Below are 27,933 nucleotides of genomic sequence, written 5' to 3' on the forward strand. Positions count from 1 at the left end.
GAACGCAGGTCCCTCAGGCCGCCTCTATCGACCGGCGACATGCAGTGTCACGTAAAAGTGCACAATTCATTTTCCAGTGACCCTTAAACGGCCATATCTTCTGACGCGTTAGTGCAATCGTACAGACGTACGCCATATGATCCGTAAAAGCCGCTGTCCAGATTTCGGCATCCAGTATCGCCGTCCGTAGAGCTCGTGTCACATACACTCTATCAAGTCTACTCGCCGAGTGTCCCGTTACAAACGTATAACCCGGTCTGTCGCCATACTGCAGTTTCCAGGTATCCAGAAGCGCCATTTCGGTAATCAACGTACGCAGTTCCATGCTTGGAACATTATGAGGTACTTGGTCCTTTTTGTCGACGACACAATTAAAGTCGCCACCCACTATATAGTTATCATAGTGTCCAGCGAACAACGGTGCTATCTCTTCGGTGTAAAAGGTCGCCCTTTCTCTTCGTTTTGTGGAGCCAGATGGCGCGTATAAATTGATGAAACGAACGCCGTCGACAGTGATCGCTATGCCACGTGCCGAAGGGAGAGACATGACGTCCTCCAGTCCTATTCCTTCCCTGGTGAGAACCGCCACACCGCATCCACTTTCATCGTGCACTGAATAATGTGCCTCGTAGCCGTAGAACTCTGCCGGCGATGTGAAACGCACTTCTTGTATGAGTACAATATCCACGTCTACAGCGCGTAACATACTTTCAGCAGTTGAATTTTAAGTGGTATCCGAATGCCATTAATGTTTATCTTTGCAATGCGGTACGCCTGGCGTGTGTTCACCAGTTGTAGGGCGATGTCATTAAGCGGCTATCTGCACCCCCGGCGCTCCTCACCACACTAAGTTGTTCAACATTTCCCGACCCCTCCCGGCCTCTGGCCAGGACTATCCTCAATAGTCGCGTTCGTATTTCCTTTCTGTTCCTGTTGCTCCATTTCTTGCGCCCAGTCCCCCAGCACATTTCCGGAACTGGTCGAAGGATGGGAGGCAACGTTGTCGCCGCTCTGATGTTGGACAGTTGTCATCTCCACTTCTGCCTTCCGGTCACCAGAAGGAGAATTCAAGTTATCGTCGCTGTGTAATACCTGCACCGTCATCTCGGTATCTGTTGAATCCACTGGTCTCAGATCGATACTGTCGTTGTCGTCCATTGTCCGCTCGGGACTATGGCTATCGTCAGCAGAAGTCAGTCGACGCTTCTTTCTTCTCTTCAGTGAACACTGTTTCCGTTGCCTTGCTTCCGCATCGGCTGTTTGGGTTGCGTATCCTCCGTCTTGGTCCTGGCCTATCACGCTCTCGGTGGAAGCACTGGCAGCCACCACGGATGAGCCTGGAGCGGCCGTCAGCTGCACCTCTTGTGTGGTGTCCTGTGTCTGCTGTGGTGGAGCCAGTGGTCGGAGTTCCAGTCCGTTGGTGTCCATGTTCTCTGTAGGGGGCAGCTGCGTCACGTCGCCTCTCAGGGCTTCCACAAGGTCAACGGTAAGACAGTCATCTGTTGTGGTGCCTGAACGTCATCCCGTGGGGTATGCACTAAACGTCGCTGGAGGCATTCCGAGCGGACGTGACCTTCTTTCCCGCACCCCGAGCAAGTGCGAGGTTGCCCATCATAGATTATAATCGCTCGACAACCTCCTATGTACAAATAAGAGGGGACGTGCTTTCACAGTTCTATCCGTATTTGCCTCACCCCATTTAAAACGGGGTACGTGGTAAAACTCGTCCATCTTTCGGCCACATGGGATAGAACTGTACCGTATGGTCGAAAGCCGTCTGTAACAAGTTCAGACGGGACCTCAAACGGAAGTTCTAAGACTCGTATAGTGCGGATCCCCATTCCCGCGTGATCGACCGTAACCGCACCAGCATTCCCGTCGGCATGACAGAAACCATACCCGTTCGGTGATCGTTGTAGAAGTCTTTCGCAAGCAGCCTCGTCAACAAACTTGACATAGACGACGCTTGAAACGATCGATAAATTGATTCCCACGATTTCCTGTGGATCAATTTTTACCTCTTCTCTTAAGAAACGTTCGATCTCGTGTGCCTTTGGTCGTGTATAGTCGTTCGCAAAACTGAACTTCCAGGTCGTTTTTCTGTACGAGTGTGCCATCTCGTTCTAGACTCACAACACCGCACACGCGAAGCTGCTGCGGCGTAAACAAACAGGCGCACGCACCACAGCGCGGCCGGCAGGCAACACGGTCCGCACTGTGTCACTGCCGAAGGCAGACTAACCATCTGAGCCACCCAAGCACGATTCACGCCCCGTCCTCACAGCTTTACTTCTGCCAGTATCTCGTCTCCTACCTTCCAAACTTTACAGATGCTCTCCTGCGAACCCTGCAGAACTAGCACTCCTGAAAGATAGGATATAGCGGAGACATGGCTTAGCCACAGCTCAGTTGGAGCCGGCACGGTAGCTCAGCGTGTTCGGTCAGAGGGTTAGCTACCCTCTGTAATAAAAAAAACTGAGTTATCGATCAACAACGAACTCAAACGGATGTTTTACGACGTCCGCCCCGAGCAGATTCAACGATCAAAAGCGAACAAATTGAGATTAAAAAAAAAAAAAAAAGTTGGTAGAGCACTTGCCAGCGAAAGGCAAAGGTCCCGAGTTCGAGTCTCGGTCCGGCACACAGTTTTAATCTGCCAGAAAGTTTCAAACTTGAAATTAATTATTTATCTCTCTTATAATAGGCTAAAAATGTTTGAAATCCATCGAGAAACTTCACACACGCAGAACTAAAAAGCAGAAAATAGTTACTTAAATAAAAATAAATTTTAAATATGACACGTTTTGAAACTGGACTAAAAGCTATGAAATAAGTTCTGCAAGCCCCACACAGATTCCTAACCCTGTACATATAGACATGTTCAAAATCGGGTATCTGCCAGTTGTTTGCGTCGTTCTGTCACAATATTTTGATAGTGTACCTCACTATCTTCATCAGTCTCACGTAGCACCTGATGAAGATAGTGAGTGTGTTACTGCACCAGATCCTCGGTTTAGATCAGTCTCAGGTAGCACCTGATGAAGATAGTGAGTTACACTATCGAAATATTGTGACAGAACGACGCAAACAACTGGCAGATACCCGATTTTGAACATGTCAACATATCGCCAGGAAAGTTTCAAGATTTACCTCTACATATAGTCCTGAATTGTTAATTTTTAGTAGCTACGAAAATATTTGTAAGTTTTTTAACGAAAAACATGGGTGCATGCCACAGATAACAGTTAGGAGGTTAAGTGTTCATACATCAGTTATGTACTGCATGCACTTCACATTATTCTTTATAAATCTTACAAGTATTTTCATAGATATTAAAAATCAAATTTTCGTAACTATCTGTGTGGGTTAGGAACCTGTATGGGACTAGGAGAAATTATTTCATACTTGACATTGGTTTCCATTAGGATCCCTTGTGTTCAGTGACTGAAATAATTATAATCACGGTGAACACAGCAGTCAGCCATGGGTCAATCTGTATTTCATTGCAGATCTATCTAGATTTTAGCTACAGTGTAGCCATCATTAGTGCTTTTTGTAGCGAGTCTTAGAGCCCAGAAAGCTTGTGTAAGTACACGTTGTTAAAACGGCCTTAAACTGTCCCTATCTCAGATCTCACTGTGAAGTTTAAGATAATTTTAATAAAAGGTGCTTATACAAGCTTTCTGTGTCTGTATAACTCGTTACAAAACGTAGCTATAGTACATCTGAAATCTAACTAGATCTAGAATAAAATAGAGATTGATATGTGACTGATTGCTGTGTTCATCCCTGACTGTTTCATACGTTTTAGTCCAATTTAAAAACGTTTTATGTTAAAAATGTATTATTATTCGAGTAATCATCTAATTTTGGAATGGCTGAAGAGATTAATCCTGGTCTGTCAGGTGTACGATTCTAAGTCGGTGATCTTTATCACTGTGTGTCAGTCATGCACAGAATACAAGTGTGGACTGGTCGGCCTAGGAGAGGAAGGCGGAACTTGTTTGTTCCCTGCAACGCTCTTCGTCCCTCAGGCGGTCAAGTCCTCTTTCGTTTCTGCTGCCGCCCACTGCCAGGTTGTAGTGTCCGTAGTATTTGTATAGAGTATTTGTAGAGAGCATTTGTATAGAGTATATTGTAAAAGGTACAGTATCTTGCGTCCATCATTGTTTCTGTTTCAGACCGGTCAGACCAAAGTAACTTATTTCTAGCTCATACAAGGTCCAAACAAACTAGGAGTTTTAAATCTGACAGCTGTACAATGACAGGAACGTATTGTTCACGTTCATGTTTACGTTCTTGAACTCTAAAAAATTGCAGCATCCCGATGCTGCGACAGCGTGCATACCTTTTCAATTATATTTCGGCAACATTACTACTTGTTTGTCTTATTTTACAAAGGTATCGTGAGATTTTCGTAATTTATATTTTTTGTGCTTTTGCATACTAGTTGCTAACATGACTTTTACAGTAACTTTGATGCCAAAACAAGTTCTGCCAGCTCTCAAGTCGTTACATGTTACCTCATCACGTTTTTGAGTTAAATATGTTAAGTCAGCTACTCTTTCGTGTATTGCTCTGATTAGCTGAAACTATTTCATCTGGGAAAAAAAATTCCCTGAATGCGTGGCCCGTTCTGCTAAAATTTTTGACCCAAGAACTGATTCATAACACACTTTGAACATATTTGAAAAACATATTGAAGAGTAGTTAGTGCTTACTTTGTACAACGAAAAAATTGTGGGCGCAAATGAATACTTGAATTAATTTTGTGATCAAAGTTACTTCCAGCAGTTTCATAATCTGACTCAGAGAACGTCTAGTATATACGAGCAACCTTACAGGTGAATCATGTGCAATGAGCATGCTCGGCTCCGTCTGATAAGCTAAAGCTTCCTGTAAAAAACCGGAGGAATAAAGATTCAAAGCAATCACGTCAAACACTATATGGTAAACAGCAAGGCTTCTCGAAATCTCCGCACCGTCTCTTACCTCCTAACCTGTGAAGTATGCAACAAAATGTTTCTGCTGCTGCGATTCCGAAAGAAGTTTGTAATGATTGCAGTGGTACCTCTGTAGTGATAGTAGAATTTAGACTGCGGAATTATTTCGCCTCCACGGCATATCGTAAGGCGTCCAGTATATCTTACATATGCATGTTAATGGTTTTCGCAGCAGTAACAATTTAATATGAAAATTTACAATATGTTTGTTTAGTGTTTTCTTTGTTGCCTGAGCGACGCAAAGGTTAGCAAAGAGCTGACGGCTATTTCCTCATGACGCAAGGGGAATTTCCCATCAAATTATAAACTTATCACTTGATCAGCTGTCGTCTACCGCAAGAAGCAGCTCTAGGTTACGCGACACCCTCTATGCTGACTGTTTATAGTAACGAGAAAAAAAAATCGTAAAATTATAATGTTCATGCTGTATTAAGTTTTCATGTAGCCAAGGCTACTTCCACATTTACGAGGTGTGGCTATAAGATAATGGGACTAATGCTATCACAGAGGAGGTACGCGTGCGCCAAAGATGAACGACCGACACCTGTGAAGCATGAAGCCTTCTCAGCCGAATGTAGCATCTCAGGTGTCTGTAGACAAATAAGTGTGGTCATGGCCTCCGTTTGTGCAAGAGATGTTATTTTGTTTTCCGGAAAAATGATAAGTTTGTTAATAGAGCAACGAATTGTCATAAAGCTTCTTATAAAACGCGGAAAAATTGCTAGTGAAACCTTTACTAAAATAAATGTATCTCGAAGACTGCTTATCCTGAATGTCAGTTTTGGTGCGGTTCAAGAGTTTCTGAGATGGCTGACAACATGTTGAAGATGAATCATGTCTGGGACTCTCTTCAACGTCAGAAACGAATGAAAATATCGAAAAAGTAGATAATATGATTCAATCTAACCGTCACTTGAGTATTCGAGCGATTGCTGAAACTGTAGGAATTGACAAAGAACGCGCAAGGCAACTTTTAAGTAACCAATTTAACATGAGATACTGGTTCTACTGGTGTGAGAAACAGATGTCGAAAATTCTCACCATGAAACAAAAAGAAGCGCGTGAAAATGTTTTTACTGATACTTTGAATACCACTGAAAATGATCCGTATTTCTTGGTAACAGTGATAACATATGACAAATCTTGGTTTTTCACTTATGATCGAGACTCTAAGCGTCAATCAAAGCATTGGAATGGCCCGGCTCCACCGAGAACGAAAAAGCTTTAACAAACGAATTATTATTGAAAGCGATGATGAATGTTGTCTTCGACTTTCATGGAATTTTGTATCTTCCCTGGGTTCCTGAATTCCAAACTATAAACGAACATTACTGCCTAGAGGTTCTTGCTCAACTCCGTGAGAAAATAAGAAAAAAAAGCCCGAATTGTGGAAGAACAAGCGCCGGCCGGAGTGGCCATGTGGTTCTAGGCGCTTCAGTTTGGAACCGTGTGACCTCTACAGTCGCAGGTTCGAATCCTGCCTCGGGCGTGGATGTGTGTGATGTCCTTAGGTTAGTTAGGTTTAAGTAGTTCTAAGTTCTAGGGGACTGATGACCTCAGATGTTAAGTCCCATAGTGCTCAGAGCCATTTGAACCATTTTTTGGAAGAAGAAGCCATGGTTTCTGCATGAAGAAAACGCAACGGTTCATACCGAATTGTCTGTTGAGAGGTTTCTAGCGACGTAGGGCCTACAGCATCCCATTGATAGAACGCCCACCATATTCGGCTGACCTAGCACCATGTGACTTTTATCTATGCTCCTAGATCAAACTGCATTGAAGGGAACAAGATATCAGTCCGTTGCAGCAGTGAAAGAAAAAGCGGCACGCGTCAATAAGGAGCTGATGGAGGAAGACTCCCTGCACTGTTTCCATCAATGGAAAATTCACCTGGAGCGTTGTAAGGTTAATAGAGGGAAGTGTATTGAGAGTGACAGTAACTAAATACGCATGTTTTCGAAATGCAACGATGTACAGCAATAGTCCCGGTGTTTTGTGGTAGCTGAGTATTTTAGTTTTACTACATGGCAATTACTTGTATATCACATTGTGCAATAAAATTATTTGAAATTGTGAAGTTCGCGTAGTAAATTTTATTGAAGATATTTTTCATGAAATGTAAAATTATAACTGAATGCAAATACAATGTAAAACTATCACAGTAGATTAACCTCTGGTCTTGAAGTAGTAGGACAGAATGAATTATGTTACAATTAAAGTGAACTATGACTGATTATTTTAATATTTCTGAAAGGAAAGCATCTATAAGTTGTCTGCTAGTGAAAAGTAGTGTGCTGAATTACTTGGAAAGTGATAATAGTGATAATGAACTTAAAAATATGAATTTATTTGAAAATAAATGACCCATATCCAGAGAGTATACCAAATTGCTGCGCGACTAGTACGCAGCAGTAAAATAAAATCGTTGGTTGTCTCATCAACAACTGCATTACGATAATTACATGCAAATTTATTGCAAGAAATCTTCGTACAACAGTGTCTCAATTTACGCCAGGAAACAAAAACCTGCAAGATTATAAATTATTAACAAATGTAAAGAAATAGGGTGTGCGGGTAACTAAACGATCGATGAAAAGATTTAAAGAGGAATTTTCAGTCGGAACAAGTCTCAGTGCTATGTGTGATAAGCGTTACCTCGCACCGACTAACATATCTGCTAAAGGAATAACACGAATGGGAATTCATATTTAAAGCATAAAGTGCAAAATGCATACAATGCCATGTTAGTAGTCGTAGCTTTAAACATGAATTCATCAGTGACAGTGGAATGTAAATAAATCATAGAAGCTTCGGTTCAATTCGTAATAATTGCGATTCAAACAGCAATCACTGATACAAGAATGAATGCAGTTGTCTGTACATATTCCACACAGCGTACAGGGTCATCACATAAGAGATAATGGAAAAAAGAAAATTGCTAGAGACATCAGAAATTCATTGGAAAATTTATATGAACATGAGTATGATATATTCAGCACGCCTACTACTCGTATGGATTAACGAAAACCTAACTCTGTATCACGTGCATCGAAAGCTAACTACCTCACTGAAATATGAACATTAAGTCTGAACACAAGCAATGACACACTAAAGATCTGAAAAAGTTTGTGGCAAATATTACGACAAGCTCCCAAAATGAAATGGAAGCCACAATCACACCATTCTTTTGTAAGCAGTTGCATGAAAATGACGTCAGTAAACAACTTGCAAGCAAATTTTGAAATCATTCTTCAATAGCAAAAATGTGGAAGCAACAGCAGCAGTCGCTCGCTGAAGGCCAATAGAAAACACAAGTAGGAAAAAACTAGACTGCTTTGTGCCGTTCAAATGGGCATACGCCAAGATCGCCAGGATCACTACTGGGCCACATTGCTACTTCCAAAGTAGCTCTCGGTATACATGCCTTCTCAACTAGTCAGAAACTGTTATGTCTTCAATGATGTATCAATATGTTGGAGATTCAGAAAGCATGGGAGAAAGATATCAATAAGAACATTCACAGTCAAAATTCGGTAATCTTATCAGAGCCGGTTTCGCTACACAGTAGCCTGAGATGCAAACGGTCACCAGTTTGTGACGACAAATGTTGTTTCAAACAGACTGATTAAAAAGTAGCATTAATTCACAAACAGCTCGAGAACTGCTTTAAATTCTGAACTGTCTCGCCTTATTGTAATATACTTTCGTGGATCTGTCCTTTTTGAACTTCTTGGAACTATGGCTTGTAATTAATTATATGCACTAACTGCCAAAAAAGTGAAGCATCCAGAAGCGCAGGACAATTGACATGGACTTCACAGGCTGAGAAGGTATGTGATGTTGTTTCGGTGATTACAGTGTCGAGTCTAGTTTAAAAAGAACTTTCCAATATGAGCCCACTGGTGAGTATGACATTACGAACGCTCTGGCGTAGATGCTTGCACTGATTCGGTTGGGAATGGTGCCATAAAACAGTGGTATCTTCTCCAGGGGCAAGCTGATCCACAACTCCTACATCTAGTCCTTGATAACCTAAATACTGGCACTGGGACAGAGTTAAACAACCGAACTGGTCCCTCATGTTCTATAGGGGCAGATCTGGGGATTTTGCTGAGCACGGGAATACCTCAACATTATGCAGTTCGTAGAGACACGTGTCATCATTGTCCTTTTGTAAAATGGTCACCTGCAGTAGTGCAGAACCGCGATTGACCACTAAACACTACGCATCACCATTCATCCCCGGTTTTCGAACCACTTAAAATGCAGCCGTTTGTGTTAAAGTATTAACGGCAGCCTATATACGGGATAGTAATTTCCTTGTCCGGCTGCAGCTAGCCTCCGATCAGAGTGCGGGATGACAGAATGTTGCAGGGAGTCTATTACTTGATCCCAGATGGCTGGAGCGGACTGGCAGGGGTCACAATATGCTTGGAGCTTGATACGGTGATCCTCACTTGTAGTGGCCAGACACAGTTGTCCAGAACTTTGCTGATGAGTACACCTTCACTCACGATCCCATTTAGTCCGAGGTCGGATCAGTCTCACATCTGAATGCCTCACAAATATGGACACTGCACGATTCGGCCATCCGGCTATTTCGAGACCCAGCATGAAACCCCTTTCACTCTGTGAGGTGCTTATAATGCTATCTCACTCGAGTACGCGGCGTCTCTTTGTCCTTCGCAAAGATCACTCTTCATCTGACGCTGTTCATGCTTCTTATATACCCTACGGAGCCTGGTAGTCGGCAGCAGTGGCCAAGCGGTTCTAGGCGCTTCAGTCCGGAACCGCGCGAGTACTACGGTCGCAGGTTCGAATCCTGCGTCGGGCATGGATGTGTGTGATGTCCTTAGGTTGGTTGGGTTTAAGTAGTTCCAAGTTGTAGGGGACTGATGGCCTCAGATGTTAAGTCCCATAGTGCTCAGAGCCATTTGAACCATTTTGAATTTTGAGCCTGGGAACGACACTAAACACGAATATCACTAATGCACTCTGGTGGTCGTTCCGCCTGACAGAGAGAATTGCAACTCTAATCGTTTACATATTCGCTCATGATGTGTACTTCTATGAAGTAATATTAACATCCAACAATGTCTTTTGGATTCTTTAAATTTTTTGTTCGGTCAATGTTTTATCACAGAAAATTTAATTACTGTGACATGAACAAGGTTATCCTTATTTAACATATACTTCAATCAGCACCTCGCTTTAGTCTATTGGGAACCAAAAGTACCTTACTTAATTTGTTTACCTACGAGTACTTTTCAATACTAACCACTGTCGCTCAGGGACAAACAAGACAACCCATATTCGACACTGTTTTCATAAACACAGCACAGGAAGGAACGGAAAAGATTTATGCTTACAAGTAATTAAAATAACATACCACTTTCGAAAGTTAAACTATGCATACTTAAATTGAATGAATTTTAGAGTGGCGAGATTTTTTCAAATTGCGCTAATGAGAACTGTTGAGAACTTCATGTTGAAAAAAAAAATAACGTTTGTTTTTCGCAGCAGGTAAGTATCCTATTACGAGTTCGCTGCTTCAGGATAGAGTTGGGTTGTTATGAAACTCCTTCCAGCAACTCCAGCGGTCCAATAATTTCACTTTGGCACGTTCTGATACACTGATACAGTGCTGGCGGAAACTTATACTTTTTCTTTAAATTATGTTGACGAGCTGTGTGTCTTTAAATGATGTTTATGAGCTGTAGAACGTGAACCAGCGCTGCTATTGGCGTCTCCTTTTTCCTTTCCACAAGCTGCTCATGTATAACTCTATCTGGCTCATAACTACCGATGGAAGAGTACTATTAATGTACCACCCTTTGCGATTGCTCGTACCGGAGGCTTACTGCACCCTGCCAGCTGCGTAACCAGTCTGCTTCCACTATCGTTCTTTACTATCTGATAGTATTTTTTTGATCGTTACATCATATGGCTATAAATTTATCTAACTCGTGAACAGGAAAGAAATTCCAGCAGCACCACTCAAAGTCTGCTAGTCTTTCTTTCGGGATGCACATATTACCAACATCAATTCGTACTGCAAAAGCTTATAAATCGACAATGATGGGTAGTGAATTGGAGGGAGGGTACATAGTGTCACGAAGCAGAATAAGGGAGTGATCGGTAATATGTGTTGTAAAAGCCTGTCGTTATGCAAAGGAGATATTTAAAATTCTCATATTTTCTTTACAATGTGTAAAAATACGACTAATTCATTTATTTTTTATAATAATAGAGTACATTTCTTACATTACATATCCTAAAGCCTAAAACCTTGTAGATCCAACAACTTTCTTCTGTCATTAGCTATGCGTTGTTACATGTAACTGTCACATCCTGTTCTCTTCTCGATTTATTCCAAATATTTCTTCGTGGTCCATCCTCTTCCTTCCCTTCGCAGGACTTTACTTTCAAAAATGTTAATGATGAAAGTATTTTGTCTGATGACAAGTCCAATAAATTTTATTATTCTCACATTTTCCACATCAAATAAAAAAAATCATCCCACTCGTGTGTGACTTTAATTTTTATTGTATATGTTATAAACTGCGTACGTTAACAACAAGGATGCAGTTCAGACAATATGTGTGTGTGAAAGAGCATTTTTTTATTGAAAATGGTACCAGGATACTATCCTGAGAGCTAACACTCGAAGATACCGAATGTCTGTGACGTAATGCCTCCCTGAATAGTTTCCATACATGACCTGAAATCATACCGATGGCGTTCCTATTTCACATTCGTACAATTTTAATGACGAACTGTGCGTATTACAGTCGATGATGGTACTTTGAATATTGCAGTTCTCCATATGTAACTTTTAAGTTACTATATGTGGCTGTAACTGGAAGAAGGGAGGAGGGCGGGTGTGGGATAAGACAAGCTGTAGCACATTCAAAAGAAAAGTTTCAAACAGCGAAAAAACGTTAGATAATATTTAAAGATTTGTGAATTTCTTTCCAGAAAATTCCGTCATGGATGGCTGCCGTAAAGAGATTGATCCCTGACCAGCGCCGTGGGTGAGTTCTACAAAATATTAATTAGATCCGTAGAAAATTTCTGGCATCTTAATCTAGCTTGCCAGGAGTAGTACAGCGCCCAATCACGGTAGAATAAAATGGCTTCGCAAGTGGAAGATGACTAGTTCCTTACTCTACTCTAGTGAGAAACGGTTATCGGAAAATGGGGTGATTGTGCACCTAAGGGATTTTGATTATAATCTTTATTATATAACACCAAGAGGCTCCAATTTACGTAGAGCATTGGCCACATTGGTTTAGTGTAACATATCTTAAAACTATAAATGTACAACTCCATGCTTTAGAAAAGAAACTGGTTGCTATAACATCGTCGCACTGTGTCATTTTACCTGACATACCGGGTAAAATGACCCAGTACCTGAGGTAAACTGGCGCAAGGAATGGTATAAGGTATTCAGTTCCACACTTCTTACAGTAAAAAATATATATTTTGAATATTACTTTTATTAAGTAAAACACTGAACAACATAGTTCACAAAAGGGAAATAGGGAAAATATCAGCTTAGTTAACTAAGGAATAGATACAATAGAAACAATAATGACAGAATAGTGACAAAAATAAAGAAGATTCGAGTATAAGCGTTTGTAGTGATTGGTCTCTTGCATATCTGAAGAACAGAATTGTTCAAATGTGTGTGAAATCTTATGGGACTTAACTGCTAAGGTCATCAGTCCCTAAGCTTACACACAACCTAAATTATCCTAAGGACAAACACACACACCCATGACCGAGGGAGGACTCGAACCGCCGCTGGGACCAGCCGCACAGTCCATGATCTGAAGAACAACTAATGCTTCTTCAGACAGGAGTCACAGTTACAGTTTTCAGGGCTGTCGCAAGCACTCTATTCAGAATGATATCAAAAGCACAAGAAATACACCGGCACCATTTATCGCTATCTTTGTCAAATTCACCACATACTCTAGCCTACTTTGTCGGGTGGCGCTCTGTCAGAATTTCCGTTATGAACAGCACTGACGGCATTTCTTATTCACCCGCCGTCCAAGAGGCTCTCTCTGTTTTACGGATGTACGTCCTCATATAAACAGAGGAACCCATTCTGATAATAATGATTCACTATGTTATTTTGACTTATTAAATATGCGTTCATTAAATTGCATTTAGCTACCTACTTGTATTAGTGACAAACTGAAGCGGGGTAAAATGATGCACTTGGCCTCTGTGCGTGAAATTACCCCAACAGTCGTGGCTTACACAGGGTGTTCAGGAAAAGGTGTCAAATACTTTGAGAGGTGGTAAAATTGATCGAAACAAGAAAAGTAAGTCCAATAAACATAGGTCCGTAAAGACATACTTTCCGAGAGAGGCACATGTTATAGGATGGGCTGTGCGACGACCCTTGATTGCGGATCGTTGCATTGGCGCTACATCAAACGTGTCGACAGGGCATTATGATGTCTGAGTCACAGTATTCTACCTACCATTAGGTGGGCTGCAGTCAGTTGTGTGGTTCGAGTCGTGTTGTAGGCTACGTTAGTTTTCGTCGGGTTTGTGTGCCTTATTGTACAATACAATCAACGCTGGAGACATATCATGGTGTTTTAGCTTCTCCCAAGGATTGACTTATATGTTTACTGCTATTGCGCTGCTTGTACAAATGGTGCCATTTACATTTTCTCTTTTCCAACATTTGTTAGCAATGGAAGCCTAATACTCGACAAGTGAAATGGTGGGTATGATGTTCTGCTATGGTTTAGCAAATGGACGTAGCCAGCGAGCCCGTGCCTTCTACGCTGAAAAATATCCACAGTGCATAGTCTACTCTGATAAACTGTTGGGCAGACTTTTCCAGTATGTGACAGAGACAGGTAGCCTTGCATCTCGGAAGACTGACAGTGGAAGGCTCAGCACAGTCAGCACGCTTGACATGGAGGAGCTTGTGCTACGTTCAGTGGAAGGAACCCCTGCGATCAGTGTGCGACAATTAGCAACAGCAGGAGCTCTTCTAATAATTTCCGGGTATGCATCCGGATCCCGTCGACATTCTGCCACGATATTTCGGCCCAGAGACGTCCGGCCATTATCAGGTGAGTACATAACTACTGAAGAGCCCAGGTGCAGTCGCCTGATGATGGCCGGACGTCTCTGGGCTGAAATATCGTGGCAGAATGTCGAAGCGATCCGGCTGCATACCCGGAAATTATTAGAAGAACGAATACGCCGGGAAAATTTCAGAAGTCACAACAGCAGGAGTGTCTCAATCTCTTATCTGGGGTGGGTACTACCTCTACAGCTCGTTCAGGCCCTAAGGCCACAGGATCATCATGGCAGACGGCGGCTCTGTCAATAGCTAAATGTGTCATAGATCCACTGATCACACCCATAATTTTATTTACTGGTGAGGCAGGGCTCACGAGAGACGGTGTTGTGAATTTCCATAACCAGCATGTATGGGCAGATGTAAATCCCCCAGCAATTCAGGAAAGATGGCATCAACAGCGATTCTCAGTCAGCGTATCGGCAAACTTACGATGTGCGGACACTTCAGGTTCTCGTATTCAATGCGTGCCAGCAGGTACAACAGCCGGGTATCCTTAAAAAGTTGCCTCATTCCTTACGCAGGAAAGCAGAGGAGTGCATTTTCAGGAATGGACGCCACGTTGCAGACCTGCTGTTAACACGTGCGTTTTTACAGCAGAAAGTATGCATTTTCATACCTATGTTTACTGGACTTATTTTTCTTGTTTCGATGAGTACTACCATCTCTCAAGGCATTCGACACGTTTTTTGAATACCCTGTATAAAACTATCGTTCCACATTCGTGTTTCCCTTAAGACAAATAATACTTATTAAGGGTGGTCCATTGATAGTGACCGGGCCAAATATCTCACGAAATAAGCATCAAACTTAAAAACTACAAAGAACGAAACTCGTCTAGCTTGAAGGTGCAAACCAGATGGCGCTATGGTTGGCTCGCTAGATGCCGCTGCCATAGGTCAAGCGGATATCAACTGCGTTTTTTAAAATAGGAACCCTCATTTTTATTACATACTCGTGTAGTACGTAAAGAAATATGAATGTTTTAGTTGGACTACTTTTTTCGCTTTGTGATAGATGGCGCTGTAATAGTCATTATGCCGGTTTACGTAACCGCTGTTGGTGAATGATGCTTCGTCGCTAAATAGAACGCGTTCAAAAAATTTGTCATCGTCCCGTAATTTCTCTTGTGCCCAGTGTCAGGACTGTACACGACATTCAAAGTCGTTGCCATGCAATTCCTGGTGCATGGAAATTTGGCACGGTTGCAGTCGTTGTTGATGGAGCAATCTCAACACCGACGTTTTTTAGATTCCCGATTATCGCGCAATTTGTCTGGTACTGATGTGCGGATTAGCCGCGACAGCAGCTAAGACACCTACTTGCGCATCATCATTTGTTGCAGGTCGTGGTTGACGTTTCACATGTGGCTGAACACTTCCTGTTTCCTTAAATAAAGTTACTATCCGGCGAACGGTTCGGACACTTGGCTGTCGTCGTCCAGGATACCGAGCAGCATACATAGCACACGGCCGTTGGGCTTTTTGATCACAATAGCCATACATCAACACGATATCGACCTTTTCTGCAATAGGTAAACTGTCCATTTTAACACGGGTAATGTATCACGAAGCAAATACCGTCCGCATTGCCGGAATGTTACGTGATACCACGTACTTACGCGTTTGGCCTATGGCAGCGCCATATAGCGGGCCAACCATAGCGCTATCTGATTTCCCCCTTCAAGCTAGATAAGTTTCGTTCTTTGTAGTTTTTTCGTTTGACGCTTACTTCGTGAGATATTTGGCCCGGTCACGATCAATGGTCCACCCTGTATAACTGAGAGTGCTATTGTGCAGAGATGGGCATAACAACAAAAACTTATATTTTAACGTAATAGGAAAATGGCTTACCTCTTAGAAACTAGAGATCCAATAACAGAAGAAACAAACACAAAACATAGTCTCACCCCTCTCAGCCTTAGGAGAGCCAGTCCTGACAAAACTCTACCATCTGGTGAGCAAAATGTATGAGACAGGCGAAATACCCTCAGACTTCAAGAATAATATAATAATTCCAATCCCAAAGAAAGCAGCCGTTGAAAGATGTGAAAATTATCGAACTATCAGTTTAATAAGTCACAGCTGCAAAATACTAACGCGAATTCTTTACAGACGAATGGAAAAAAACTGGTAGAAGCCGACCTTGTGGAAGATCGGTTTGGATTCCGTCGAAATGTTGGAACACGTGAGGCAATACTGACCTTACGACTTATCTTAGAAGAAAGATTAAGAAAAGGCAAACCTACGTTTCTAGCATTTGTAGACTTAGAGAAAGCTTTTGACAATGTTGACTGGAATACTCTCTTTCAAATTCTGAAGGTGGCTCGGGTAAAATACACGGAGCGAAAGGCTATTTACAATTTGTACAGAAACCAGATGACAGTTATAAGAGTCGAGGGACATGAAAGGGAAGCAGTGGTTGGGAAGAGAGTGAGACAGGGTTGTAGCCTCTCCCCGATGTTATTCAATCTGTATATTGAGCAAGCAGTAAAGGAAACAAAAGAAACATTCGGACTAGGTATTAAAATCCATGGAGAAGAAATAAAAACTTTGAGGTTTGCCGATGACATTGTAGTTCTGTCAGAGAGAGCAAAGGACTTGGAAGAATAGTTGAATGGAATGGACATTGTCTTGAAAGGAGGGTATAAGATGAACATCAACAAAAGCAAAACGAGGATAATGGAATGTAGTCGAATTAAATCGGGTGATGCTGGGGGAATTAGATTAGGAAATAAGACACTTAAAGTGGTAGAGGAGTTTTGCTATTTGGGGAGCAAAATAACTGATGATGGTCGTAGTAGAGAGGATTTAAAATGTAGACTGGCAATGGCAAGGAAAGCGTTTCTGAAGGAGAGAAATTTGTTAATATCGAGTATAGATTTAAGTGTGAGGAAGTCGTTTCTGAAAGTATTTTTATGGAGTGTAGCCATGTATGGAAGTGAAAGAAGGACGATAAATAATTTAGACAAGAAGAGAATAGAAGCTTTCGAAATGTGGTGCTACAGAAGAATGCTGAAGAGTATATGGGTAGATCACATAACTAATGAGGAGGTATTGAATAGAATTGAGGAGAAGAGGAGTTTGCGACACTACTTGACTAGAAGAAGGGACCGGTTGGTAGGACATGTTCTGAGGTATCAAGGGATCACAAATTTAGTATTGGAGGGCAGCGTGGAGGGTAAAAATCGTAGAGGGAGACCAAGAGATGAATACACTAAGCAGATTCAGAAGGATGTAGTTTGCAGTAGGTACTGGGAGATGAAGAAGCTTGCACAGGATTGAGTAACATGGAGAGCTGCATTTAAACGGTCTCAGGACTGATGACCACAACAACAACAACAACAGTCTCACTTCTTGCCCCACTGAGTGGCAAGTAACGGTTCCCGATTTCTGCCTCCTTTTTTTTGTGTAACTGAGCACCAGACGGCAGCACCAATCAGCGAGGACTATCTCTCACAGTTTAAGACATGCTGACATGCGTCGTTCCAACCACTACCACAAATTCCCCCATTTCGCCCCCTTCGCCTTATCTGCGAACGCCACCCCAATTCACATATCATGTCCGTGGAACTCTCTCCCCTATTTCGCGATAATACAAAACGAGCTGCCCATCTTTGAACTTTTTCGATACCCTCCGTCAACCCTATCTGACGCAGATCCTACACTGCTCAGGAATACTCCAGATGTGGGTGGACAAGCATGGTGTATGCAGTGCATTTAAGAGACCTGTTGCACTTTCTTAGTGTTCTGCCAATAAAGCACATTCTTTTGTTTACTTTCCCTACAACATTATCCACGTGATCGTGTCAGTTTAATTTATTCGTAATTGTAATCCCTAAGTACTGAGTTGAATTTACAGCCTTTAGATTTGTGTGTTTTTTTGTGTAAACGACATCTGACGGGTTTCTTTTTGTGCTCATGTGGATGATTTCAGTTTCAATTATTTGGAGTTAATTTAGTTAGGTTTAAATAGTTCTAAGTTCTAGGGGACTCATGTCCTCAGAAGTTAAGTCCCATAGTGCTCAGAGCCATTTGAACCATTTTATGAACATCTGACGACTTTAGGATGGCAAATGACAGCATCAAACACAAAAAATCCAAGAGGGCTGATCAGATTGTCTCCTGTGTCGTTCGTATGATCAGGAACAGCAGAGGACAAGATGGAAAAATGTATTGCTTGGGATGAGATGTGTAAAATCTTTGCACCTCAACTGCGAAAATTCAGTGGTTTCGTTGACGTCAGTACTTCCTTTTCAACAACAAAACGAAAACGAAAAGCAATATTTTCTCCTCAGACACATTTCGTAACTTGCTCGGCAAGCACACAGACAGTTCTCCCCACTCAGTTTCGGCCGCGCGGTTCAGTCGCGTGCTCGGCGGTTGAACCGCGCAACTCAACCGCACGAATAATCGCGCATTGTAGAGACTGAACAAAGCGGTTGAATCGCCACGACGAAGTCGCCACTGTGAAAGCAGCCGAAGGTGGTTTCCTGCGAAGCTACTCTGGAAGTTCCAACTGGCCGCAAGAATGCTCAACAGAATTTGTCAGCAGATGCAGCACGGCTAATGAACGCACGTGATTGTTGGATCTTGAATGTAGTGTGTTCGCGAGCTGTGTGCAGTCTGCTCCTGCATCATCGTTTTGGAAGACGACCGTGACGCCGAGATCTTAGGAGTGAAAAATAGGCTGGAATATCCTGATCCGGTAATGTACAACCCTAAATCGGCCTCGAAAACGAGGAGAGTTGTCCGAAAACTGTGTATGATATGGGCCTAAAACATGACTCACACACTTTCTTGCTGAAACCCGGCGACTGCGTGCTTGAGACGTCCTTTGTTACGAAGTCGCCTACCACCAGTATCATGCGTCTGACTAGTTTTGCACTCGATGAAGAGGAACCGACGCCGTTGATCCACGTTCCATTCCAGATGTTCCCTTACCCACCTCTTATGCTTCCACAGCATCGATAATTTCTTACAGTTTTCATAATGGAAGCCTAAAGGCCAAACTGATCGTGGGGAGACATTGCGTACAGTCCAGGTCGACACAGCCATCCAGTACGTGACAGACCTTCAGTGTATTGTCTCTCACTATTGTGGATGATCGTCCGAATTATGTCACTGTAGTGTAAGCCAATTCAGCGGCCAATTTCACGTGCTCAGAACCCTTCTTACCGTGATCTGTCTCTGCATGCACGGTCTGAGCTTTAAGTGAATCTTCGAGGTATATTGACAGATTCTACAGTGTACCCAATCCGCATTGCCCTGTTCACGATCGGAAACACAGGGCGCTCAGCCGCCCAAGAATGCAGGTTTACTTTTATTGTGAAAACGTACATTCGCTTCTCAGTCGAACTTTGTTGTGTGACAAAATACCACCAGATTTGAATCGCTAATGGGTACGAGACTTATAATGCGTATGCAGTTGAGCCCACAATGGTCTGTACGTGCGTGCGTAGTATTTGTTTCGCCTCTGACGTCGTCGTACCAGTGTAGGCGGTTTACTGCAAAATTCTTCACAATATTCTGATTGCGAATACAACAAACTTTCTTGACAAGGAAAAGCTTCTGCCAACAAATCAGCTTGGGTTTAGAAATCATCACTCGTGCAAAACTCAGCTTGACCTACACTAACATAATTCATGCAAACCAAGGGTGAAGGGCAACAGGGCGATTCCATAGTTCTAGATTTCCGGAAAGCGTTTCACACAGCGCCACACTGCCGACTGTTAGGCCGTGTCCTACATGAGCAACAGAAGCGAACGACAGTGAGCGACTTCCGGATACACGACACTCCAGCGAAAAGCAGCAACATTGGGCGACAACCTTGGGTGTCCTGTGTGCGAGCGACAATGTCTCGCTACAAGACTGCTGCTTAGAGCCAACCAGCTGTTTCTACAAAACGGCATCCTTAACCTGTAGAATACAGTAGCTGGAGAGTAAGGCTACAGAATTAGGTTCATTTAAGAAAGCAAAGGGAAAAGGAATGCTCTGCATAAAATTTACAAATGGAGGAATCTCCATGGAAAATTTCGTAAGTATCGTCAACTACGAAAATCACCAGACAAGATCTTCGAATACACGTGAATGAGCAGAGGACCATTCGACTATCTCATCAATAAATTAAATAAAAATGTGTTTTTACTTGATCAAGAACTTTTAACACCCAATAAATGTGGAGGAATGACTATTACATAACTAACTGCGCTAAATACGAACATAAGCACAAAGAATGAAAAGCATGGACAATAAGCAGCGGTGGTGGAGGGGTAGCGTATACAGTTTGTAATTATGTGCGAGGATAAGGTCCTGAGTTACATTTTTACTGACTCAATTACGATTCTGTATACTAAGCTTTATGTATACTGTTTACACTGCATCGCTAAGTATATTTTTAAGGTCTTGCTAAAGAACTTGATCTTTACACCTATCGCAGTATATCGCACACATTTAATTCTTAATAAATTACAATGAACCATGAAATTTTACAGATATTTCATGTTGTGAACGTAATTCATCAGCAGTCAGTGTTAAGGCCAAGCGTTTAAATTTCCCTAAACAGTCTCTAAAAGTAAAACTTACAAATTTTTTGAAAAGAAAGTCAAACGTTTCGTGTAATGATTTGTCTAAAAGCATGAAATAAAAAATATTAAGGAAACGTTTGTTGTACCTCATTTTCTGTTCATCATTTCGAGAATCATTCAAAGGCACGTAGAACGTTTCTCTTATCTACTTATTTCTTTTACACAAATAATTTCATAAAATATTTGAGTGATTTCTTCCATTTTTTAATTTCAAATTTCATTCAGAAAGCATGGTCTCACTGACTCCTCGTTTGCCTTCCTGACGTACATGATTCGAAGGAAGCGTTTTTGACATTTAGATACCACACCAATGTATCTTTTTATGTGCAAAATAGCTAGGTCTTGAACAGATGACATTTTTGACACTCCATTTACAGTAGCTTTTCATGAAATATTTCAGTTTTCCACAGGTTATTAATTAAGTTTTCGCTCATTACCCTGATTACTTTCAAGCCGTTAAATATTTTCATACCAAACTAGACCTCATGCTGGTCACTTTTATACACCGTTTACCTGTTTATCCCCCTTTGTTTGCCTATGACAATTTGGACAAACCTCGTGGTGTAAGTTATAGGGAGTCTTGTTTTCGCTCTGCTCACACGTTTAAAAAACGTATCGATTGCTAATCATAAAGTAGTCCTTTCCGCGTGCTCTCATCTACAAAAATCATTTTTTCGATATCTTGAACCTTTTATGAGATACGAAGATTTTTTACGACCACTTGATTCCCGAAGTGTAGGAAAGGTTCGGACGCGACGCCAACGACCCGTCCGCGGATATAGCAACCAATATCTCAAGAATGAAAAGAGATATCATTCCGGCCTCAACTTTAAATACAATTTAGATATATTGGTTACATTTCATGTGCAATAATGTATGGCCTTAAATGAACTATACGGAAAGTCTACCCAATGTGATTTTACCTCTGCAAATTCTTAAAAATATTGTGCAGCCATGTACTCAATTTCGTGCAGCACACTAACTATGACGAATAACGAAAATAAATTGTGACCTTTATCATTTAAGGATATCAAGCTATAGGTTGCGGAAGAATCAAATTTTTTCACCGAATAGTTTTCTTAAAATCGGATGTTAAGTAATTCACATCTGCTGTCGCGTCCGCTCCACTGCTTTGCCAAGAATACACGTGGTTGTTGCTCTGTGTCGCGCATGCTGCAGCGACAATATTCAAACACGTTTGATTTCAAACGTCGCCAGTTGCAGCGGGAGACAGGCAGCGACATAGATGTCGCTCACTTAGGACACTTCCATAACTACACCTGTGGTTGTGTTTTGTCGCCTGAAGCTGTCGCGCGCTGTCGCTCGCTTCTGTCGCTCACGTAGGACACGGCGTTAGTGAAGGTCCGAGGATACAGATTACGTTCACAGATATGTAAATCCCTCGAAGACTTCTTAAGAAAAATAGCCCAGAGCGTTATCCTGGACTGCGAATGTTCATAAGAGACAAGGGTATAGGCAGGAGTAACCCAGAGAAACGTGACAAGACCGCTTTTATTCTCTGCATACATAATGATCTGATAGACAAAATGAACAGCGGCTGTTTGTTGATGACGTCGTGCTGTACGGTAAGGTGTTGACGTTGAGTGGCTGTAGGAGGGCGCAGGATAACTCAGACAAAATTTGTAGTTGGCGTCGGCAGTTCCTCTAAATGTAAAAAAATGTAGGTTAATGCAGATGAGTTGGAAAAACAATCCTGTAACGTTTGAATACAGCCTTATTATTGTGCTTCTTGACACAGCCCCGTCGTTTAAATATCTGGGCGTAACGCTGCAAAGCGATATGAAATGGGATGAGCATGTAAGGATTGTAGTAGGGAAGGAGAATGGTCGATTTCAATTTATTGGGAGAATTTTACGAAAGTGTGGTTCGCCTGTAGAGGAGACAGCACACGAACCCTATGCGACTCATTCTTGAGTACTGCTCGCGAGTTTGGGATATGCAACAGGTCTAGATTAAATGAAGACATCGAAGCAGTTCAGAGTCGGGCTGTAGGTTTGTTACTAGTACGATCGATCAACACGCAAGTAGTATGGAGGTACTTTCCAAAATCAAATGAGAACCTATGTTGACAAGATGTCGTTCCTTTCGTGAAACTCTGTTGAGAAAATTTAGAGTACCGACATTTGAAGCTGACTGCAGAACGATTTGACTGCGCTAACACACATTTCGCATAAGAACAACGAAGATAAAATTTAAAAAAAATAGGGCTCGTACTGAGGCATATAGACAGCCGAGTGGAACTGGAAAGGAAATGACTAGCGGGGGTAGGACGTACCCTCCGCCACGCACCATATGGTGGCTTGCGGAGTATTCACCGGAATATTAATGAAAATCGGTATTAAATTGAAAATTACAAAATAATGAAAGATGTCCTCTCGTATGACTCGTAAATATGCTCAGAACTGATAGAAAACGTAAGTCACAGGAAAGCTCTGGTCGAAAAGAATCCAGAAAGCCTAAAATTTCTGGTGCCGAGCGAATGCGAGAACGGAGGCAGAGTGGAAGAAGAAATGCAAAAACAGTGCAAGTTACTGGCCTGTCAGACTTACCGCGGTAGGCAACATCCTACACTTGTTATTTATTATGTAACCATTACACTACACTGTGTAACCAATGTATAATAGAAATTGTTAATTAAATTACATATTATTATGAAACACTTTTTATGATTTTATCCCGACGTTTTGACGAAAAATCTAGGACGTGGAGCCGAACTCCGAACACAGAAATTTCTTATCTCTATTACACTGCGTCTTCCTGCAAGCAAAAGTGTATTGTGCAAGGGATTTATGAGTTTTTCAAAAGAAGAGAAAAATACCAGAAAGTAAATAATTCACGAGTGTGGTTCAAATCTCCTTTTGAGCATTTAATTACCGAAGGCGGACTCAGTCGGTGTTTCAGTGTTGCGAGTTATCACTAAAATGCTGTCCACCCCGATAGCTGAATGGTAGCCGGCACGGTAGCTCAGCGTGTTCGGTCAGAGAGCTGGTTGGCCTCTGTAATAAAAAACTGAGTGAAAGGATCAACAACGAACATGTTACGTGACGTCCGCAACGACCAAACACAAGGATCAACAGCGAACAAAATGAAAATTAAGGGGGAAAAAATGGTCAGCGTGACGGACTGCCGTCCTAAGGGGCCCGGGTTCGGTTCTCGGCTGGGTCGGGGATTTTCTCCGCGCAGGGACTGGGTGTTGTGTTGTCTTCATCATCATTTCATCGCCATCCGGCGTGCAGTTCACCAAATGTGGCGTCGAATGTAATAAGACCTCCACCAAGGCGGACGGACTTGCTCCGTAAGGGGCCTCCCGGCCAATGACGCCGAACGCTCATTTCCACTAAAATGCTGCGCGGCGCGGCAGTAATTATAGTGTGACTTACAAAGACCTTGATACAGGTTGCAGATTTACAGCACAAGGAGCTCCTCCAGCGCACACCCAGTGCGCTCCTCTCACGCAATGAGTTTGCATACCTGTAGCTTTAAGAGGATTAGTAAGTTATGGGTCACCGTTACTTCCACAAACTGTACGTATTACTTTTTTTTATGAATAATGTCGTCTCGATCGTTTAATACAGTTTCATTCATTACGGTGTTTCAGCAACTGCTGTCATCAGGATCGTACGTCTTTCATAGAATGTAAAGCTTAACATGAACTGGAATCGAACGTAGCATTATTGAATTTGAATTAATATGCCTTATGTTTAGTTATCAATTTGATTATTATTAACAACACTATAAGTCTCTGAACATTGCTACACTGCCCCCCCCCCCCCCAACACATATAAGCGACATCGCTGGTGATATCGAAATTTAGCGTGAAGTTTCAGCCAGTATTTCGAATGGCACTGTACCGTGTGTTTCTGCTAAGGAAAATGAAATGCTATGTTTAGCGGCACCGCTTATTGATCTCTTTTCACATCGTCTAATATTCCAAAGAAATAAAATAATAATAATAAGTAGAATTAACACTTTTTGCAGCACTTTTTCTGGGAACTGTAAAATATGTTACAGGACACATTGACTACCTGATGATTACGCGTTGTTGAGTCTTGTGTAGGACAGAAGAAACGGTTAAATGCTACCAGTGATACATTTTTCATTGACGCCAAGTGATCTGTGTACACCTATCGGTTCTGTATGCATTTTAAAATCTACTGTTCCTGTTTTCTTTTATTAGTCTTGTAGTTTAACTAGAAATATCTACATACTGGTTTCGCAATTTGGACGTGACTATAGAAATGCCACCAACAGCGGCACTGCTGGTTTCTGTAACTCTTGTTGTAAATTATGTGACGGAGAGTTAGAATATATCAAATGACATGGGACCTCTGTATGGTTGTAGAACAGGTATGCCCTAAACATTCAACTCTTAATATTACCTCAATCTTAATATTACCCCGTCTAGTTGCTAAATTTCGCCAGCAGGAGCACAGTAAATTGTGACTTCCCATGAATTTCTTCTTTCACAAAACAAGCTTCAAAACACGGCTCTCTGTAAAATCGAAGGGTATTAATGTTTTTAGATATTTATCCCTTCTTAATAATGGCCACAACTCCGCTTTATCTTCACTTTTGAGAGAGCTTCATGTTCCTTCCGTAACCGTATATTCTATCGTGAAGTTCTAACGCAACTGCACATAGCAAAATGAAATTAAATTATTAATACTCAGCCACGAATAATAATTAGATAAACGAGTCGGAACCAGAAAACCGTATTATGAAAGACTGGCAATCTGTCACTTGGGATTCATCAGATTGCCTGGCAATTTATTACGATCAGAGATCGAACACTGCAATTTGTCAACACACGAGCGAGCAACAATGGGAGACGACAAATGGTCGTGAAGATCATGTGACATGGTGATGATCTGTGTGATCTGTCACCCTTCCCTGGACGCCTTAGGTTCAAAATATTACAGATGATAGAGAATCCCCAACTAATTGTTTTGAGGTGTTGAACCTGGTGATATGGATTGGCTGTAGTAGCCTGACAGATTTCGTGGACATTACTTCTGGACGTGTTCATTCCAGGCACATGTCGCAAAATTTCTGTGCACTCGCCTGCCGGCGTGTAATAATTGTGTCCCTCTCGCAGAAGAATTCGCACCGTTTGTTGAACGTACACATCGTGACTCTAATGAGGACATAGTATTCTCTAAATCCCCTGAATCATACTATATTTTTCAGGTGCACCGCAATATTTTTATTGCCATGATGTAATGTGTGCCACTACGCTTTGTTAAATACACTGGTATGCTTAGACACAACCCATTTTGAATAAGAACGCACTGTCGCACTGTCTCAGAGCACATTCTTGCCCAGAGCGACTTCATCGTCAGAAATAACGCCACAATCTATTGTGGAGCATCTGTTCTCGACTATTGGCCGATAAGAGACCAGTAAATTCAATTCTTTCTTAACAAGGGCGTCCTGCGGGCAGCGAATGGGAGACGACAAATGGTCGTTCACGTGATCACCCAAGTACTCAGCGCGTGACAATATGTGGTAGTTGGATTTAAGCTATACTGCACCTCACGACGTTTTCCACACGGATCAATTTGTGATAAATATCTCACTGTAATCAGCAAAACATAACGAAACACATGTTCATAGTGCATGTTGTCAACCTTGAAGAAGCGTTCAGCAATGTAAAATGGTAGAAATGTTCGAAATTTTCACAAAAAAACGTAAGCTATAACTAACTATGGGTAATATATACTGAAGAGCCAAAGAAACTGGTATAGGCAACAAATACAGAGATATGTAAACAGGCAGAATACGGCGCTGCAGTCGGCAACGCCTATATAAGACAAGTGTCTGACGCAGTTGTTCGGTCGGTTACTGCTGCTGCAACGGCAGGTTATCAAGATATGAGTCTGAACGTGGCGTTAGTTTACGAGCGATGGGACACAGCATCTCCGAGGCAGCGATGAAGGGGGCATTTTCCCGTACGACCATTTCACGAGTGTACTATGAATATCAGGAATTCGGTAAAACATCAGATCTGTCCGTGTAGAGACGCCCTCAAGAGGTTCGATATGCCATCGCTGCTGGAAGAGTACTTACGTAGTATTAAAAGTCAGAACAGCATCGAAGCTTATAGTCAACTGCACCTTGGGAGATAATATACTCATTCTGCAATGGTATCAAATAATGAAAGTCATAGCGTTCAGCCGCAGTAACAAATACATAAACATTCCTGTGGACATGGATTGTTTCCAACTTATTTCAGACTGTTCAAGTTTTAATAAACTTATTTAATATTTTGTGTGTGTTGTAGAATCTGTGCAGAAGTAAATCTAGGTTTGCTAGCATCCACTAGAGTGCCGTTACGAATGTCTCAAGTGATTTTTCGTCCACCACTACATCAATATGTATTAGACCCAAGGTGGAACAATAAGAATGAACGTTCAGAAATGAAGTGATCGCATCAAAAAGCGTGTATTTCACCCCTACACACAACACATTGTAGAACCAATGTCGAAAATGAATTAAAAGTTCAGGACTGTGATTAAAATTCAGGGACTGACTCACTAATGACATTCTCTCCGCCGTTAGAACGAGAACAACTACAGGACTTGTTGAATGGAATGAAGTCTACTGAGCACAGAATGGGGACTGACAGTAAACCGAAGATAGACGAAAGTAATGAGGATTGGAAGAAATGAGATTAAGAATAAAGCTAACACCTAAATTGGTGACCACGATACGAACGAATTCTGTTGCCCTTGAAGCACAATAACACAGATAGAATGAGTGATGTAAAAAGCGTTAGTTCAGGTAAAGAGGGGGTTCCTAGCCAAATGAAGACTGCTAGCATCGAACATGGGCCGTAATGAGCAGAAAATTTGTTTTCAGAATGTAAGTTTGGATCACAATGTCGTGTAGAAGTGAACCATAGACTGTGCGAAAATCGAAAAAGAGAATCGAAGCCTCTGAGATGTTGTGCTACTGAAAGACCTAGAAAATTTGGTGGAATAGAAATGAGTAGGTTCTCCGCAGGAAAGTAAGATATTATGAGGACCTCTGACAAGAATAAGAGAGAGGATGATAGGATATGTGTTAACACATCAGGGAATAACTTGCATGATACCAGAAGGACCTGTAGACGGCAAAGATTTCAGGAGAAGACAAAAACTGGAATGTATCCAACAAATAATGAAGAACGTTGGCAGCGAGTTCTGCTCTGAGCTGAAGAGTTTGGCTCA

At 41.9% G+C, this 27,933-nt stretch overlaps 1 protein-coding gene across 4 annotated transcripts in view; it reads left to right on the top strand.

The window, feature by feature from the left end:
- LOC126336711 (lactosylceramide 4-alpha-galactosyltransferase-like) overlaps nt 1-27,933 on the top strand; it is a 518,899-nt gene that overhangs the window by 287,229 nt on the left and 203,737 nt on the right. For all 4 annotated transcript variants that reach the window (XM_050000685.1, XM_050000681.1, XM_050000684.1 and 1 more), the window contains one exon: nt 11,982-12,037. In XM_050000685.1, the coding sequence (XP_049856642.1) occupies nt 11,997-12,037 (41 nt within the window). In that variant the 5' untranslated portion in view covers nt 11,982-11,996. The remainder of the gene's footprint in view (nt 1-11,981; nt 12,038-27,933) is intronic.

This window comes from Schistocerca gregaria, chromosome 2 (assembly GCF_023897955.1).
Source record: "Schistocerca gregaria isolate iqSchGreg1 chromosome 2, iqSchGreg1.2, whole genome shotgun sequence".
In the NCBI taxonomy this organism is placed as follows: domain Eukaryota; kingdom Metazoa; phylum Arthropoda; class Insecta; order Orthoptera; family Acrididae; genus Schistocerca; species Schistocerca gregaria.